At 47.6% G+C, this 17,666-nt stretch overlaps 1 protein-coding gene across 5 annotated transcripts in view; it reads right to left on the reverse strand.

Moving 5' to 3' along the window:
- The window catches only part of LOC135919869 (E3 ubiquitin-protein ligase Arkadia), an 82,458-nt gene that overhangs the window by 37,284 nt on the left and 27,508 nt on the right, over positions 1-17,666 (reverse strand). For all 5 annotated transcript variants that reach the window (XM_065453850.2, XM_065453851.2, XM_065453852.2 and 2 more), the window contains exons 9-10: positions 13,723-13,825; positions 8,447-8,664 (exon numbers count right to left, since the gene is read on the reverse strand). In XM_065453850.2, coding sequence (XP_065309922.2) covers positions 8,447-8,664; positions 13,723-13,825 — 321 coding nt within the window. The remainder of the gene's footprint in view (positions 1-8,446; positions 8,665-13,722; positions 13,826-17,666) is intronic.

The following is a 17,666-nucleotide window of genomic DNA, read 5'->3' on the forward strand; positions in this document are numbered from 1 at the left end:
GTTTTCCCGGCCGCTACGTCGTTTTCATCCGGTCCCAACATAGCTTCCATAGGATCCAATGTATAAGGAACCCCGCTGTTACGTAGTAGCTGTGAAAACGTTCCCGCATGATACGTCGCAACTTAGCACCCCGAACCCGCCTGGGCTAAAGTAGGCAACGCGACGAGCACATCATAATTGGATTTCTCCGCTCTTTCTGCACATGCGCGAGGAGCAGTGGTTGAGAGAGAGAAATGCGGGGACTTTCGGTCCGTGAGATTTCTCTTCGCCTAGGTACTACGGAGAAGAAAGTTGTTAGCTCTGTTTGTCCCTAGCCGAGCTGGCAGGATAATCGATAGAATGCGTGGCAGGTGTTCTGTGGCGTGGCCGGCAAGGCGAAGAAGCCGTGTCCAATGTAAGTTTGTTGCTATTTTGTTGCGAAGTAGCATATCAAATTTTTATAGCTGCAAGAGGATATGTTTGGATGTGAGGTGTCTTCTCGGATGACTTTAGTGGCAAAGCATTACATCACGCCGATGCAATTCATTAGTGTCGTTGAGCAAGGTCAGCATACCGCACACTAAATTCAGGAGATTCGCGGTAACGGAAACAGTTTATGAATTCGACTGCCGTGCCGATGCGAGTTTCTTGCTTTTTTTTTTGTTTTTTTGCGGCGGTAGCATATTAAATTCTGATAGTCGCAGGGGGATACATTTGGACGTGAGGCATTTTCTCGGATCTTTTTAATGGCAAAGCATTACGTCATGCCGCTGCATTGTTCATTACTGTCGTTGAGCATATACCACACACTTCAGGGGAATCGCGGGAACGGAAACAGTTTACGAGTTCAATTGCCGTCAACGATGCATTAATTCTTTATGTAACTGAGCATACAACACACTCACCTCACATCCAAACATATCCCCTTGCGAATATAAAAATTTAATATGCTACTGTCGCAGCAAAATAGCAACAAACTCACCTCGGGCACGGCTTTCTCGCCTTGCCGCCACGTGTTCTGTCAATTCTGTGCAGCCAGCTTCGCTAAGGACAAACGGAGCTAGCAACTTTCTTCCCCGTGGTACCTAGGTGAAGAGAAATCTGAAGGACCAAAGGTCCCCACATTTCTCTTTCACAACCACTGTTCCTCGCGCATGTGCAGAAGGAGCGGAGAAATCCAATTATGATGTGCTCATGACAACGCGCTGCAGCCGCCATTTTGGCTTTTGACGAGTTTTGGCCAAGCTTGGCCGGGCTTGGCCGGGCTTGGTTATGGAACTGGCTACAAGAAGCCGCACGCCAGTTCGAGAGGCCGATAATGGGTAGCCATTCGTGAAAAATGCTCTCACTATCATCACTGTGATTATGGTCACCGCATGGTTGTTGGACGGGTCGACTCACGGAGGAAGGAAACTCAGGAGAGGCCCTGACGTCACTCTTTGTGAAGCTAAAGTGAAGCCGGAAGTTGGCGTTGCTCATGGCATTGCTCTGCCTATCGGGCCAGCTCACCTCTCTTGTTTACATTTCTCGCGAAACCACGCCGCGCTGCGCGCAACTGGGCTGCTCGGATGCGCGCGCTCTGCAGCAATACTAAACAATCGTTAGCACGTTAGCATGATTACGCCAAAGAGGACAAAATTTTCCGCGGATATTCCTTCGTCCGTTGCCATTGCTGTGGCGCGGTGACGACAAGGAGCACGAGCCACATGATGCCGGGGAGTTGCCAAATCCTAGCTTTGGAGAAGCCGTCGCGGCTCTGGACCTCCTCCACAGGTACGTCGCACCTCACAGCGACGCTGACAGCAATGCGGCTTTCCAGGCTATTGAGAAACATGTGGTGATTTCTAGCGAGCGAAAGAAACGAAAAGCTACCATTCTGGACTTTTTTTCAAGTCCTTAGCGCACTCTGTGGAAATAAATTGTCTATAGTTGAAGCTGCACTTTTTTCATTCATTTTCGGAGCTTTCCTCACTGTTGCGTTTTCCTGGCTGTTATGTTTTTTTTCCCCGGTCTGGTGAAAAACGTATGAACTGGGTTCCACTCTGCTGAAATTGGAGCTGAAGCAAATATCAAATAGCATAATATTCAATCGAATACAGTTAAACCTGGATATAACGAAGTTGACAAAAGCTCGCAATTTTTCGTTACATGCAGGTTTTCGTTACATGCAGGTTTCGCGTGAAGGCTCGTACGAATGATGCAGAAACGAAACCAAATAGCTCAATATATCCGCGAAGGTGAACTCACCCTTCAAGCATTTATTTTACACCAAAAAACTGCGTAATTTGCGCTTGCTTCTTCGGCACAAGTGACGGCACAACACGCCGCTCCAAAGAAGCTAAATCGTGTAGAGCTCCTTCATCGTCGAGCGAGCCGACGAAACGGCGCATAACGTCCATTGCGTTCATCACCTCCTTTGCAGAAGGCACGTCACACGGATCTGCCTCACAGGCACCATCATCACCGCCATCGGGATTTTGCACGCTTTCAGCTACTGCTGCATCAGACATTTCTTCTGTAGCCACGGCGGCGTTGTCGGCAAACAAAAAGTCAGTCAGTTCAACGTCGTCGGGTACACCACCGTTAGTGCATAGCTCGTTCCACGCTTCGGCCACATCGGATGGAGTAGAAAGGTCTTCCTCCTCCTCCTCGTCGGCACCAGCCCGTGCGTTTTTGGCTATTCCGGTCTTTAAAAAGCAATTCGCGATAACTTCTGCCCTGACCTCTTGCCAGGAGGCAGCAAGCATCTCGACTGCTTGATAAATGTCGATCTTCATCTCCCGTTCCAGACGGATGTCGAGAAGTATCTTCTGGATTAGTCGGCGCCGGTAACAGCATTTAAAACTGTTAATGACCCCTTTGTCCAGGGGCTGTATTAGAGACGTGCAGTTGGCCGGTAAGTAATGCAGTTCGATGTTCGACAGCTGCAGGCCCTCGACGTGGTGCGCCGAGCAATTGTCCAGCAGTAGGCAAACTTGACGGCCTTGCCGCTTGACGTCCTGGTTAAATTCCTTCAACCACTCAGAAAATATTGGCCGAGTCATCCAAGCTTTGGAATTCGCCACATACATCACGGGCATACGCTTCGTCCCCTTAAAACACCTGGGACGGGCACTTTTGCCGACAACTAGCGGGACTCGCTTGTCTGTGCCGTCGAGGTTGGCACACAGCAGAATCGTTATGCGGAGCTTGCTCTGCTTTCCACCGCGGCAGTCATCGCCTTTTAACGCTAGCGTGCGGCCCGGAAGCATCTGATAAAATAGAGCCGTCTCGTCGGCATTGTAGACATCAGCCGCCTCGAAGCGACTCAGGATTCCAGGCAGCTCGTCAGCCACCCACGAAGCAGCAGCATCGCTGTCTGCGGAGGCAGATTCGCCGCTGATTACTCTTCCGACGACACCATGCCGGCTCTTAAATCCCTGCAGCCACCCGTTGCTTGCCTTGAAATCATCATGGCCCAAGATACACGCAAAATCCTTTGCCTTCTGTTGCAAGATCGCACCACTTATGGGTACATTTCTGGCTCTCGTGTCCAAAAACCATGTGAACACTGCCTTGTCCACATCAGTGTATGTGGACAGCTTCAGTCTTTTTTTCTTCGAGCTTGTTCCCGACTCCACTGCGTTTCTGATGCTGTGTTCCGCACTCAAAATCGTTGATAATGTGCTCGCTGGAATGCTGAAACGGGCGGCAACGTCCTTCTTCTTCTCGCCCGCGGAGACAGCATTTAAAATTGCGAGTTTGTCTTCAAAAGACAGAACTTTTCGTTTTCTGGCAGCAGAACTCATCACGACCAACCGACGACGTAGTTAGAAGCGGAGACGCACGACTACACGCCGACAGGCAGGCCTAGCACCTCCAAAACAAGTCGGACAAACCAGTACCAGGGCACAGTTGACACACGCACACGTGCAGAACGCAGGACAACACTCAAAATGGCGAATGCAACGCATCCATAGAGACGTGAAGTGACGCATGTCGTTCGTCATGGAGTGTCGTTCGTCATCGTCCCTCTCCCTTCCCGCGCCCTGGCAATGAAAGAACCGGCTATCAGCGTTGCTTTTCAAGTGAATTCTTACACGTAAGTGCGTCTAAGCCGTTAAAACAAATAAAAATCACTAAATAAGAATGCTTGTCCTCAAATCTATACGAAACAAAATAAATCTGAAAGAGAAATCAGCTGCCGATACCAATGCCACCTGGCGTCACGCTAGACAAGCAAAGCCTGAAAAGACTGCTACGTTAGGCACGGAGCGGCGCTAGTTGCCGCCATCATCATCGCTAACTTTGCTCGGTCGCGGCAATCCCTGGCGTTCGCGTAGCTGCTGGCTCCTTACAATATTAATATTCAATAATCTAGAGCATTTCTTCGGCCGAATTTTCCTTAAGGGGGGAAGTGGGTTTTAAAATTTTTTTTTTTATTCTTGGTCCGATCTAAATGAAACTTCACATTCTTGATCAGTTTTTTACACTGATTTCAAATCTGTAATCAGAATTTTGATAGCTGCACAGGTTCAGGTACAGTTGAAGATATTAAAAAAAATTAAAGGGTACTTCTTACGGGGCTTTTTGGCAATTTCGCCTAGCCAAACACAATAAGTAAGTGCTTGGCCTCAATGCCAAAGACCTACTCTAAGGGGTGATGCTATTTTTATTCATTTGAAAGTAAATTATAGACAAAAAAATGAACCAACATTTACTGCAATTAATTTTGTTTAATTTTCTCACATTACCATCTTAGCTTGTAAGTTGCAAAATGATGCTAGAGTGACATAAATAGCATCACCCCGTAGATCTTTTCAACACGATTAAAATAATACCAAATTCGTCAGTGTCACTCAAAAAAGACATAGAAAAAAGCCCCGTAAGGCTGGGTGCGGTGCCCAAAAACATCAAACTGAGAAAAACGCATTTGAAGTTTGAGACAACTATAACTTTTGCTAGAATGCAGCTACAGCAGTGTGAATGGCATCATTGTGTAGCTCTGTTGTTCAAGAGAAAGGCCATACTAAATATGTGATGGTACCCTCCAAACCAAATTGCAAAAGCTTGCCATAAAGCCATGTACTACCCCTAGGGTTGGTATAAGAAACTACATCTACCACCTTCATGTGCTTGTTTCAGTGCCTTATACTCTAAAGAACAATTCAAATTGTGTAATAAAGTGGTCTTGCCACAGATAAACAAACTTACACAATGTTTATAGCTAAACCATAGCAGCATATTTATTCAGATGACCTAAAACTGCTCACTGTCCCAGGATGAAATTGGTCTACAGCAGACCAGGGCTGTATGCAGGGTCACTTGATGGCTTGTGGCACTTTGCAAGTCTAGTTTTGGTATTAGTAGCAACCAAGTGCTCCTTTTGAGACTTGAGAAGCCTGCTTTTATCCTTCTCCAGGCTGCGGCGCACTAAGCAGGTTCCCGCACTGTAGCCAAGCTTATTGGCAATTTGTGTGTTGCTCTTCATTATTCCCTGGTTGAAGCGGCTGATAGCCTCAGCCCCCTTTCAGTGCTACGCAATGAGGCATGTTGGTTCTTTGGGACCTGGTTCCAAATCATGGCGTGCAGGCTTTCATTGGAATTCTGCGTGATCCCATCACTGCACCGCTTCAACAGAGCATCATCGCTCAGCCGCCTAAACACAGGCTCCAATGCCTGGCACACAAAGTCAGGCAGGCTATTCTTGTGTGGCGGGGGATCCTCATTCTTAGCTCTGGCCCTATTGAATTTGCACCATGACTCTGGGCCTTCAGGGCAAAGGTCATGTCTCGGTGCCTCGTCCGTCGACGACATGTGTTGCAGTGTGGCCTGGACAGCTTTCTGCATGCTTGGCACATCATTCTTGTGGCTCCGTAAAGCGTAGCCATAATAATTCGTGATCTTCTTGATCCTCTCTTGCGTTAGTCGCCCTTTACCCCCAAGTGGCTCACCTTGGGCTTTTTTTTTGTCCGAAAGGGTGCGCAAGGCAGCTCCCATGCGCTTGTGCACATGGTTGATGCAGTCTTTTTTTTCAACCTTTATAAAACCATACACAGCATCTTCAGTCAGTGCATGGAAGGTTCGGCTATCCCCATCCGAGAGCATGGTAGTGTAGCGAAGCTTGTGCTTCTTTAATGAGCGCCGAAACAAACACAGGGCTGCTTCCACTTCCATTTGCCCTGCTTTACAGTCCACGTTCTTCTGGCACAGTGGAGCATGTTGGGTGAGCCAGGCTGCATGGCCTTCCTCATTTTCTTTTGGCCCGTTTGCGCAGCCAAGGCAAAAGTTCGACAGCACAACATGGTCTATTACAAGACCCGTGTGCATCTCAATTATGCACCCAACACAAATGTGGGAGCTATGTCCACGAGTAAGCCAGGTGCCGTCGTAGACAACGTCGATGTTTCCTGGCGCGCTGCCAAGCTCCACGTACAATTCCTTTACGCGAGCAACGCTAGCAGCCTCGCACTCGGTAGCGGTCGCAGTGCAAGCTTCCACCATCATTTTCATGTGACCCTGATAAGTTTTGTGATGCAAGCCACGATGAGAGATATTCATTATGGCAAAAAAGTCGCCGAGGGCTGCTGCTCCCTTGCCAATGCTATTTATGGCCTTCATTGCGCGCACGTTGACTTCGAAAGGCGTTACCTTGGACTGAGCACCGCCGGATACTCTCGGAGACGAGAAGCGCTCTTCGCGGAAGTCGCAGGTGCTGCAGGAGAGCACGAGCTTTGAAGAGATCCCATACTCTCTGCCCGACTTAGACAGAGTCATATTTTTCATGCCGCACTCGGGGCAAAGCACAGTCCCAAACAACGCATTCATCACTGCTAAATCCACGATGACAAATTCTGTGCCATTTTCCTTGTTGTCGCTCACCAACTCGACGTCCAGCAGGTTGAACTTTCGTGCCGTTGCGCACTGCGACGCTAGATGCTCTTTCAAGTTAGCCGCATTTCTCGCGCACTCGGCAGACTCGTCAGCGGAATAGTACACCGTATCGATGCGGTCTTGGACGCTGCTGGAAGCGCTTGCCGACGACTTGATAACGCCCGATGTGCTACATATCGGCTGAGAAGGGGCCGTCGGTGCCGCTTCGGACGCTACAGGTGATGCTGGCAGCGCGCCGTCCTCCTTCGACTGCGCGTTCCACGCATGCTTTCGTTTTTTTCCATACGCTTGACGCGTGTTCTTTAGGCGAGCGTCTCCGGCCATCCCGGAACAAAACAGAAAAACTGCGTCGGGAAACACGCTCGCACGTAGACACGACGGCAAAAAAGCACGCACGGTAAACGCCACAGCGTAACACGCGAAACAAAATGGGCAAAAAAAAAAAATGACGCGGCCGTCGCGCCGGCCAATGGGAGGCGCGGAACACCTCGCGCGCGCGCTCCAGCCAATCAGCGGCCTGGAAACGCTCTTTAGAAAACCCGCAACGGCGGCTGTTCTGCTTGAGCGACGCCATTTTGAGACGCCGGAAAACACGCACAAAGAAACCAGCTTCAAAACAAGACCAAGATGGCGGCGATCGGCCGACGGCTTCGCCCGTGGCGCGCGCGGGAAGTTTGAACAAGTTTTGTCCGTTTCGGAGCATTTCGCCGCTGCTTTGGTGTTTTGAAAGCAGATTTTATCGTATTTGCCGATCGAATTCAGCGTTAATATTTTGAGGGCAGGTGCTCGAAGGTTCAAACAGTCCGAAAATGCGTTTTTCTAAAAATCACATTTTTGGCCATTTTTCGCCATTCTAAGACCCGCGTCCCCCCTTAAAAGTGCAAAAAGTAATGACTGATCAGCTTTGGGAGTTCGTTACATCAAGGCTAACCGCCGCAACGCGTTCGTTACATCAAGGTCGAAAATACATGGGCTTCAATGAGGGCAGCGTTGGGGAATTCAAAAACTTCGTTAAATCCAGGAATTCGTTACATATAGGTTCGTTACATCCAGGTTTAACTGTATTTGAACATACTGAATATTCGCACAAGACTACATGCACATTGGGCTTCCCGTTGAACATGCTAGTGCCTTCAGAAATGCAAATGGGTAGCAAGCAGTACTCAGTGCACGGAAGTGAAATAGGGCCGTATTACTTCTACAGAAGATTCAACTGACACTTTGTCAATGTCCTCGATTTTTGTTCCTTGATGCCATTGGGCAGAATTGGCAAGAACGAAGCCACGTACAGTCATCAGCAATACGAGAGAGTACGCCAAATTTGTTTTTGAACAATTACATGTGATGCGTGGATTCATCTCTGGCATGTCATCATGCAAAGTGGCCTCTTGAACAATTAGTCTCAGTGAACACTTTTTGGGGGGGGCATGCATCTTTAGCCACTACAGCCTCTTGAAAGCCATTTGAGTGTCCCCTGTTATATTGCTCGAGGGGGTTCATCAATGTAAATGTGTGCACTCCGACTGAATGACACAAATGATCGCAGAGATTCACTGGTTGACAGGGCAGGGATCGTACACCACTCTGTCCTCACCTGCCAGAGCCTGGAGTGCGACGGGTTCATCCGAGCGAACACAGCGGCCGAGGAGGGAGGCGGAATCTCGAAGTGGGCGGCAGGTGCCATGGGGGTGAATGCCTGGTACGGCGAGCTCGGCTGTCCCAGCCCCAGGTTCAGGCCAGGACCCACACCCGCATTCAGAGGTGGAGGAGGATTTGGTGGAGCCAGGTAGGTGACGTGGGAGCTTGGAGATGCTGTCGAGCAAGAACGTAGAGCCTAACTGTTAGCACACACCACTCGACTCGCCGAGATTCACTTCCTCCCCGTGCACCCTCCACCCCAACATTTCGGTGATGCAGAACACATGCTGTGCCACTTGGAAGCTGGTGTATCAGAGTTGCTAAAGCAAGGCGGCTCAGCTAACAGAGCTCATCTGGTCTCACAGACACCCGGTGGCCGGTATAGCAGTACGGCGTGCGCCTCGTGTATTTCAGCGCAACGCACTTTTGGGGCAGCTATGTCCTGCACCATTTTTGTTCCCTTTTAGCACAATCCTTCACAGCACTAAAAGAAATACTTGCTATGACTGACATGTCTTCCATGTCATCAGAGAACCTACAAGATGCTTGCCTGTACCGAGACACTTCCAGTGCTTAACTCTTTCCCTACCGCGCCCATTGGGCTTCGTTAGCCCGCTATCGATGGTTTGAAACGCCACTTTCGAGACCTTCCGCATCGCTCACAGACGCACTGCACCGTCAGACGTGAAGGAGGAGAACTCTATGCTTGTTTCTTAAGCAGTTCGCTTATTTCCCGCTTCGCAGTGATTTTTGAACGCGCTCTGAAGTTCCGCGATCGTCAAAGTAGAAAGCAAATCGCAGCAAAGATTGCAGATATCGAGATTGCACTACGTCTGCGACTGATATTATCGCTGGATCAAGCAGCAGCAAGTCTGAGGATGCTGTGTTTTCATCAGACTGACTCCTAGAGCGACAACGATCCGGACCAGCACAGAACATTGGCGGCTGCAGCCCGGTTAGTTCCGCCTCTTGCTTCGGCCCATCTTTGTTATCGTTGGGAGTGCTTGAGAGCCTGCCAAGATGGAGACTTATCGAAACTGCAACAAATGCTACAACAACAGGAAAACCCAGCAGAAAACAAGTTTACTGCAAGACATGCAACATTCTGCATGTTTTACACCGTGGAACTGCTTCGCTGCATGGCACCCCCAACTGTAGTGCTTGCAGTTAAATTTTTGTAGTGGGAGACCTGTCCAATGAAAAACTGATTTCTTTCGGAGATACTGCCTATTAGACGGCAGTACATACTGTATATCTCAATTTTTGTAACATTTACTTTTTTAGTAGATACAAGCGCAGCTTTTCTTTATGGCATACATCTTATTAATAAAACACTTATGCGCAAAAAGTGCATTCATCCTGCTTTTTTGTTTATGTATTGCATAAAGTATTGAGTGCAGCAATTCCTTCACACAAAAAAATCTCATGTAACCTACAAAAAATACCCATTTTCCCCACGGTAGGGAAACAGTTGGGGGGGGGGTCACCGTAGAAGGCAGAAAAGGCCTGCTCAGAGAAAAGCCCCTCCATCCACGCGTCACCGCCACTTTCTTAAGTAGCGACAACCTTTGTTGTGCGCCGCCTTTTCCCCTCATGCCAAATCCGGTTCCGGCATTCCGGTTTCAAGATTTCTGGTTCCGGCGTTTCCGCTTCCTGCAGTTGTGCTGCGGGAATTTCCGCTTTGACTGCTGTTAGACGATGGTGAGACGCCCGCGCGTGCTTAGCAGAGCTGTGGCAGTCACCATGGGAAGAATGCGAAGGGGACAAGCTGTTGTATTCCGCTGAAGTAGTAGTTCGCGGTCGCTGTTTTCCAAATGCACGAAAAACGGCAGTGGTCTCCAAGTGCACAGGCACTACATTCTACTGTACGCTGTCTTTCGTGGCACAACCCATCGCAGGTTGACGCGAAGAAGCGAACACAATCAGATCGCTGATTACAATAGGCGGTGGTTCTTGGATGGAATCGCATTCACAGTTTAAACCGCAGCTGGTGCAATGGAAGCCTCTCCATTGACGCGAAAGTAAACAACGCTAAAAAACCAAAAGAAAAGACATAGCGTCACTTCCACTCGGAACAGGAAGCTGCAGCTTCGTAAGTTCCGCTTGACGCCGAAAGCTAAGGGGGTGAGTGGGAGAGGAGCGTGGAGGGGGAGGGTAGGTTGGCGGTACTTAACCTGGTCGGCTGAAACGTGTATGGAGGGGCTTTAGCTCAGAGGATAGAAAGGACACTAGTCTTCAACTAACTTTACTTGGCTGCAAATTACACGCAGCTTCATTCCTCTCCTGTTGTGTTTACTGCCTTCTTCTAAGGTGTTCCTTTTTTCCGAGGTTCAAAATGGCAGGAGTACAAACCACGTGCACAAAAGGAATGTAAAGGTCAACACAGACACCAACACTGTGATAAGGCAGGTATTGTACACCTGCCTTATCCCACAAATCCCTATCTGCTTGCTCATCTTTCTGTCATTCTAAGTTCTTTTTTTTTCCATAACTTTCTGAGCATCACACTTTTTGTCCCCCCTTCCCTCCCAGGGTTTCAATATTTTATTGCAGACTTAACATTTTTCTGTGCGACTCATTTCAATGATAAACAAGTAATAATTTATGGGTTAACACCAAAGTGCACATTTAATGTCGGCAGTACTACACATGATGCAAGATTATTGACCACCTGAATCAAGTCTGCTCCATACAGTTAGTAGTACATTTTAATATGCTTTAGTGCGAATGCATTCAGGACCCCATGTTACAGAAAATTCGGCGTCCAGCATCAGACATCGCTTCGGCAAAAAGAATTCCGAACCTAATTCATCATTCCGAACCACGCATACCTAACCACTCTTCTACCGCCAAAGTTGCTCATGCCTTGAATTTCATTCTTTACAAAGTTATTTCTCTGAATTTTGAGAATGGCAGCCCACAAACAAATGGAAAAAAAAAAACACTGATAGCGCATGTCTTTTATGTCATCTCTTCTCAGAATGAAATATTAAAAGTGCGGAACAACAACAGGAGAACGACCCACGCAAGAAGCCACGTTTCAACTAGAAAGCTTGCCTTCATGCATAGCATTTTCCAGAAGCATTTCCCAGTAAACGTGACAGTTACATAAGCTGCAGTTGCCGGGAAGCATGAAAAGCAGTCAGGGGTCTTTGAATGCTATCGTGTTCCACTCTTATAGGCGAAGCTTAAGCGTCCTCCAAATTTTTAACTAGGGGTGTGTGAATACTCAAATATTCGATTACTAATTGAATAGCGAGGGTTCGAATAATTCGATTTGCGAATGGAATATATAATATTTGATTTTTCAAATATTCAATCTTTCGAATATCGGTAGCTTCGACGAATGACCCGGGCATGGTCAGTGCCTGAATTCGCACAGCATTCCCACAGCGTGCAATCTTAATTGGTACAGGGTTCGGCCAAGTCAATAGGACCAATCAAAACGATTTACACTACTTGAACAGAGGAAACAACAAAAGCAGCGCGTGCAGAGAGCACGGAATAATGTGCAAAGATTGGGCCAATTGGTCACAGGAAGACACGATCGAATCGAATGCACGAGTTCAGAGTTCACGCATGCAGATTCGCACAGTTTAGAGTTTTCTACCCACATGCGAACACACCGACGAAATTAACACACATGCTCCCAGTAGTTAACGGCAAGTTGACCACGGACACCGCTTTAATGGCTGTCAAACTAACCTGCACAAGTGATCTCATGGCCAATCCCTGATGAGCCACCTGTAAGAACATATTAGTGGCAAGCTTTCCAAGATGGTTTACGGCCTGCTACCACATTGGCCAGCAGCGAATTTTTGTCATGGCCACACCACTGGCCACACTCGGACTCCTCCGGTTTCCACTTCTGACCACCCACAGGCTGCCAGAGAGCCTGCTTTTATCTCAGGTTGCTCCACCCACCACGCATACGTTTCGCTCGGGCTGGACGGTTCTGGCTACCCGCGAGCTGCCAGAACAAGTAAGGATAGATTTTGGTCTGGCTGCTCTCTGGAAGTTCTCTGGCTAGCCGATGACAAAAAAGAGGCGGTGAGCGCTCACCGCGATCTTGGTGGTGACTTGACGAATTGCAACGCCGGCACATGACAAATTTTCCTTCACTCAGCCAGCTGACTATGGTCACGTTCGGATTGCACTGCTTCCAGTGTTATTGCCTTAGGTTCTAATGCACCAATCCGCCTTGCAAGATGGTGCAATACGAGCGGCGGCGAACCAACACAATGCAGTGCCTTTTCAATTCCTCTTTCTCTGGTATGCCCCTTTTCACGTCCCTCGCCTATACGGGGCGACATCTTTTTCTGCAGTTAGCGAAGGTATCGCAGCTAGCCCATGTTCGTTTCGTCTCTCCATCGTATGCTTGGGTGACAGCTCGAAACCGATGTGTTCGAGCCGCAGGAAGCCGATGTTAACAATGCACTAGTTGAGCAATAGGCATACGTACATTAGCTTATTGCTCACGTGATCGACCAGTAATTGAATGTAGAGCTGGCAGCTGTTCGCAATACTGATCGTCTTTACACATTAAGTCTATGGGCAGTTGGCAGCGCCTTGAAGCTGTCCAAGTGACCGAGCATATTTGGATTATCGGTGCCCAATTTATCGGTCAGCGACTGTACACCTAATAAGGGTACTGGCAGGCCTTCAGAGCTACTTCAGACGTGGCTGTGGAGGTTTGAGCTCTCGGGGGAAAAGTAAAGGGCATGAATTCATTTCCTCACACTGGCCGACTTTTCAGACGTCAACTGCACACGCGACCCTGAAATTATTGACAGCGCAAAACGACACGAACTACAAGTGGAATGCCAATGTGCCCAACATACCGTCCTTTTTATGTATATAAGACACGGGTTCAATTCCACCCCGCAGCGGAGAATTGTTGAAGAATTTGTCTTTTGTCATTGAATAGTGGCAGATACCTAGTGGCACAAGTTGGCATAAAAGAGCTTCATTGAAGATCACAACATACCCATTATCACATAACCAGAAACCCAAGTTTATCAGATGGTTCGTTTTTTTTTACCCAGTTCTGTTGGCACAGCAGTCCAATGGTCTACCATGAGATTATGGACTACCCAGCGACCCAAGTTCGTTGGAAACAAAGACCATTAGGTACCATAAAGTGCATGAACCATTCTAAGAATGCTAATGGCATTAAAATCAAGCCCCTCGATCCCCCGTACCCTTCTCACTCAAAGACCAAGATAAACTCACCTGGGTAAACGTGAGTGTGACCCATCACCATGTTGGATGGCCCTGCATGGCTAAAGCAGCCACCATAGCTTCTGCAAGGCTCAGCAGTGGGCGCTGCAGTACCCTGAAAGAAGAACCGCACACCTTTCCATTTCATCTCTGACACAGCTGCAAAACACTGACCTTATATGTAAGTGCAGAGCCTACGGTACACCATTCTCTAACTCTGCTCAGTTGTCATTGTAGAGTTCACGAGGCATACACAATTTTTTTTTTTTTTCTATGGCATAGGTGCGACACTTTCTCCGAGCAGTCAGCCTGCCCACACCCGTATGAAAGTCACATCACAAAACTGATGACTTTAAGCGAGAAAAGACATGACATGTCCGACTTGTCATTTCTTTTTGCAAGAACCATGCTACTGTGGTCAATTTTTTTTAATTATTATTCCAGATTCCAGTAGAAGAAACATTATTGCCAACTGATTAATAGAACAAAAGTTTATTGCAAGCACTATTTTGTCTCAAAAACGCTTTAGCCACACCAACATGAATACAGTAGAACCTCGTTGATACATTCTCGTTATGTAAGTTTTCTCGACACCAACGCTCAGAATCGAGAACACAAAAAATGACCCAATAGAGTCACGCTCATTTTTTACCTGTTCATACGTTCTGGGAAAACACAATTTTTCGACACCCAACATTCAGTACGTCGCCAAACTGCGACCATATGACACGTTTTCTGGCAGCTAGATCCCACGTAAAGAAGAAAATGTGCGAGGCGGGCACGGTTAAGAACAGCATATAGCTGCCCACCGCGGCAGCTTCACTGCAATACTCGCCCAACCGTCTCACATGAAAACGCCGGCGTGAACTCAGTTTTTAATTGCGGTACCAGCAAATCTTCTCTGGGGTCGTCACAAGCGGCATTCACAGCTATTGCTGCCACACCTATTGTGATAAGCATCTTCACCCATTTGTTTTATGGTGCAAGGTGCCCAGTGCCATTGGTAGCGTCCTGCACGCTTTTAGCAGGCGATAATCCAAACGCGCCTCTCTTTCCTGCTGCAGGCAGCGTGATGTGGGCATCACTATTCACTTCAGCGACATCCGGCATCACCCACCAGCTCTATTTCTTTTCGGTTTCCAGTCGCACTTCTAAAACACCACGAATGGGAAACAACAAAACGTGTTTTCGGCTGCCGGAGCACGACCAGTTCCGCGCGCATCAGCGTCTCGTGCCGCAACAATCCGCGCAACACTACACATCAGGTCAATGTCAACAATAGTTGAGTCACTCAAATTTCTTTAGTTACTTCGGCTTGTACATTGTCCTAGTTAGCAAGTTCTTTTCTCATTTTTTTCCAAAACGTATGAACGAGGTTCTACGGTACACTGTTCAGTAAGAGATCGAGAACAATGTCTAGCACAATTTATGGCTATTAATTTGTTCTCCCAAAAACATGTTCCATCAGAAGAGGAATGCATCAGAAACAAGTCAGAAGAAACGATTCAGTAATTCCCACGAGAGGGGGCACCGCACATGGCAAAGGAGCAATTGCCGTAGTGCACACCCCAGTGTACGGAAATCAGTGCACTAGAAGCACCACCAAGAAAGATGTTGCCACAGTTGGCATCACCACTGGGGTCAGGAGCATACTGCTCGCCAGCCAAGTTCGAACTATCCAGCAAGGAGCAATTTAAGGATTGAAATATGCTGAAAGTTTGAGCTTACAGAAATGTATGGGCACCAGCCAGGATCTTTAGATGGGATCGAATTAACCAAAAATATTGAATTAAATGCAGTCAAATTAACCCTTTATTGACAAATGTTGCCTACAGGCACACACCAGGAAAAAAAAATTTTTTTTTTAGAGTTTTAGTATTGAGCGCGAAGTTTGTGGCTAAACATCTTCAGCCAACACTGAATGACAGGCAGCAAGTGTCATTTGTTGGTTTGGAGCAGGAACACGGGAAGAGGAAGGAAGAAGTTTACCCTGCGAATTGCTCTCGTTTGAAAGCCCGGTCAGAGGACACAGACCGATGCAAACTCTCCGGCTACAGCAGTGTCACACACATGATGTAAAGCAAAAGAAATGCGCACCCACGATTCACATATGACGACAGTTGCCTGTACAAATTCCAAGTGAAAGCTTAGGTGCCTTGGGATGAAGCCCACTTCCAGTTTCCTGCCTGGGGTTCTCCCCCTATTGCTGTAAAACTTGTCACGAAATTTTTTTTTGTTTGGTTTTGTTGATTACACTTATCTTTTATGTGTTTTGCACATTTAGATAGAAAATAAACATTTTTCCCGGGTATTTATACAGTATGTCTCGTCCTTAAAAGGTTAACGAAAGTCTATTGCATTTGCCTACACACACACAGAGACGATGTTACGAAGGAATGTCTGCAAAGGAACAATGTTCTATCTTCACACTGTTTCCCAGTGGCTATTTTCGCAAGCTCTGCAATAGCACTGGTTGTTTTATGAAATTTGAAAAAAAAAATATGTTTATTTTACCGCTGCAAATGCAAGAACTACGTTCCTATTGAGAGTTTTCTAATCTGGCATGTTTACTGTTGTCGTCCGGCGACAAAAGCGCCCGGCAACTCCGTTGCACAAAAACATGCGCCCTTTTTGCTCCTTCACTCTTGCATTGGCGATGAAAGTCCGACCACTGATCATCGACCACCGATGACGAAAACATGCAAGGGAGGCAAAAAGAAGTTTTTCTCTTTAAGGGGAGAGGGGGTATTAAAACCAAAAAATCGCGACAAAAATCAAGATTTAGGAAGTGTTATTTTCGAAATCTCAAACTATTTTTCTACCTATTTGCCATGTTTCTCGTTTCTAGAATCAGTATTTTAGGTGAAATAATAATTTGCGCAATGAGTTCGGGCTGAATTCCAGCCAATATGAACCCCATAACGGCCCTTTCCTCCCATCGCGCAGCTGCCGTTTAACTTTACCTATCGCTGCCATCTCTGTCTCTTTTGAAAGAGCTATCTTCCTGCTTAAGTTTCCCGCCACCACCGCTCAGTTTTGCCCATTGGATGGCGCAAAATAAATGAATAAAGAAAAGCACATTATATGTTTCCTATTGGCTGAACAAGCCCACGTGAGAAGACCGTGCCACCCGACTGGCGGAGCTGGCTGGTGTTGCCTGCTAAGCGAGCCGGCCCGCGCACCGCCATCGCGCTGAGACACCATCTTGAAAAACTGCGTGCAGTGGCTGAGAAACGCAACAATGCCCGAGTCAGTGAGAAAGTTTTATACACTAAACAAATTCGTCAAAAAGCGAAAGAAATCGATGATTGGTAATTTTTAAGGTCGTCGCACTTCCCCAAGATGCGGCAAGGGCGATGTAGAGGCTACGGCGAGTGGACAAGGCATCAAAGTTGGCGACAACGGCGTGGGTCCAGCGTGTGCGCCAGCTCGAGACACGGTGATGCTGCAGCCTTCCGATGTGGAGCAGAACAGGATTCAAACCGACGAAAAACTCCAGGAACTCGCATCAATGGCAGCGACGAAGCAGAAATCGGATTGTGTTTTAAACGAGACAGCGGTGTTGTCGACAGTGCGCTTGACGAGATGGCATTCACGCTTGTCAATTTGGATCTGCAAAACCAGCTTTTGAGGTTTGCAAAGTGCACAGCATGTGATAGCGGCAACATTGAGTTCAAGAAAGGTGAGCAAGAATACAGCCTCTCTGTGAAACTTACGCTCTCATGTTCCAACTGTGGAGACATTGCGTCTGCGTGGAGCTCACCGCGCCTAAGCGGCGATCAGATGCTGAACCCGTTCGTTGTAAATATTTTGGCAGCGCGTGCTATGCAGCGCACTGGGAACCAGCAGAGAGCACTTAATGATCTATTTTCGGTGATGAACATTTCCAACCGCGGTCTCCACAACAAGACTTGGCACAGCTACGCGAGAAAAAAAATTGACCCCTGCAGCGATTT

This window comes from Dermacentor albipictus, chromosome 4 (genome assembly GCF_038994185.2).
Source record: "Dermacentor albipictus isolate Rhodes 1998 colony chromosome 4, USDA_Dalb.pri_finalv2, whole genome shotgun sequence".
Classification (NCBI taxonomy): Eukaryota; Metazoa; Arthropoda; class Arachnida; order Ixodida; family Ixodidae; genus Dermacentor; species Dermacentor albipictus.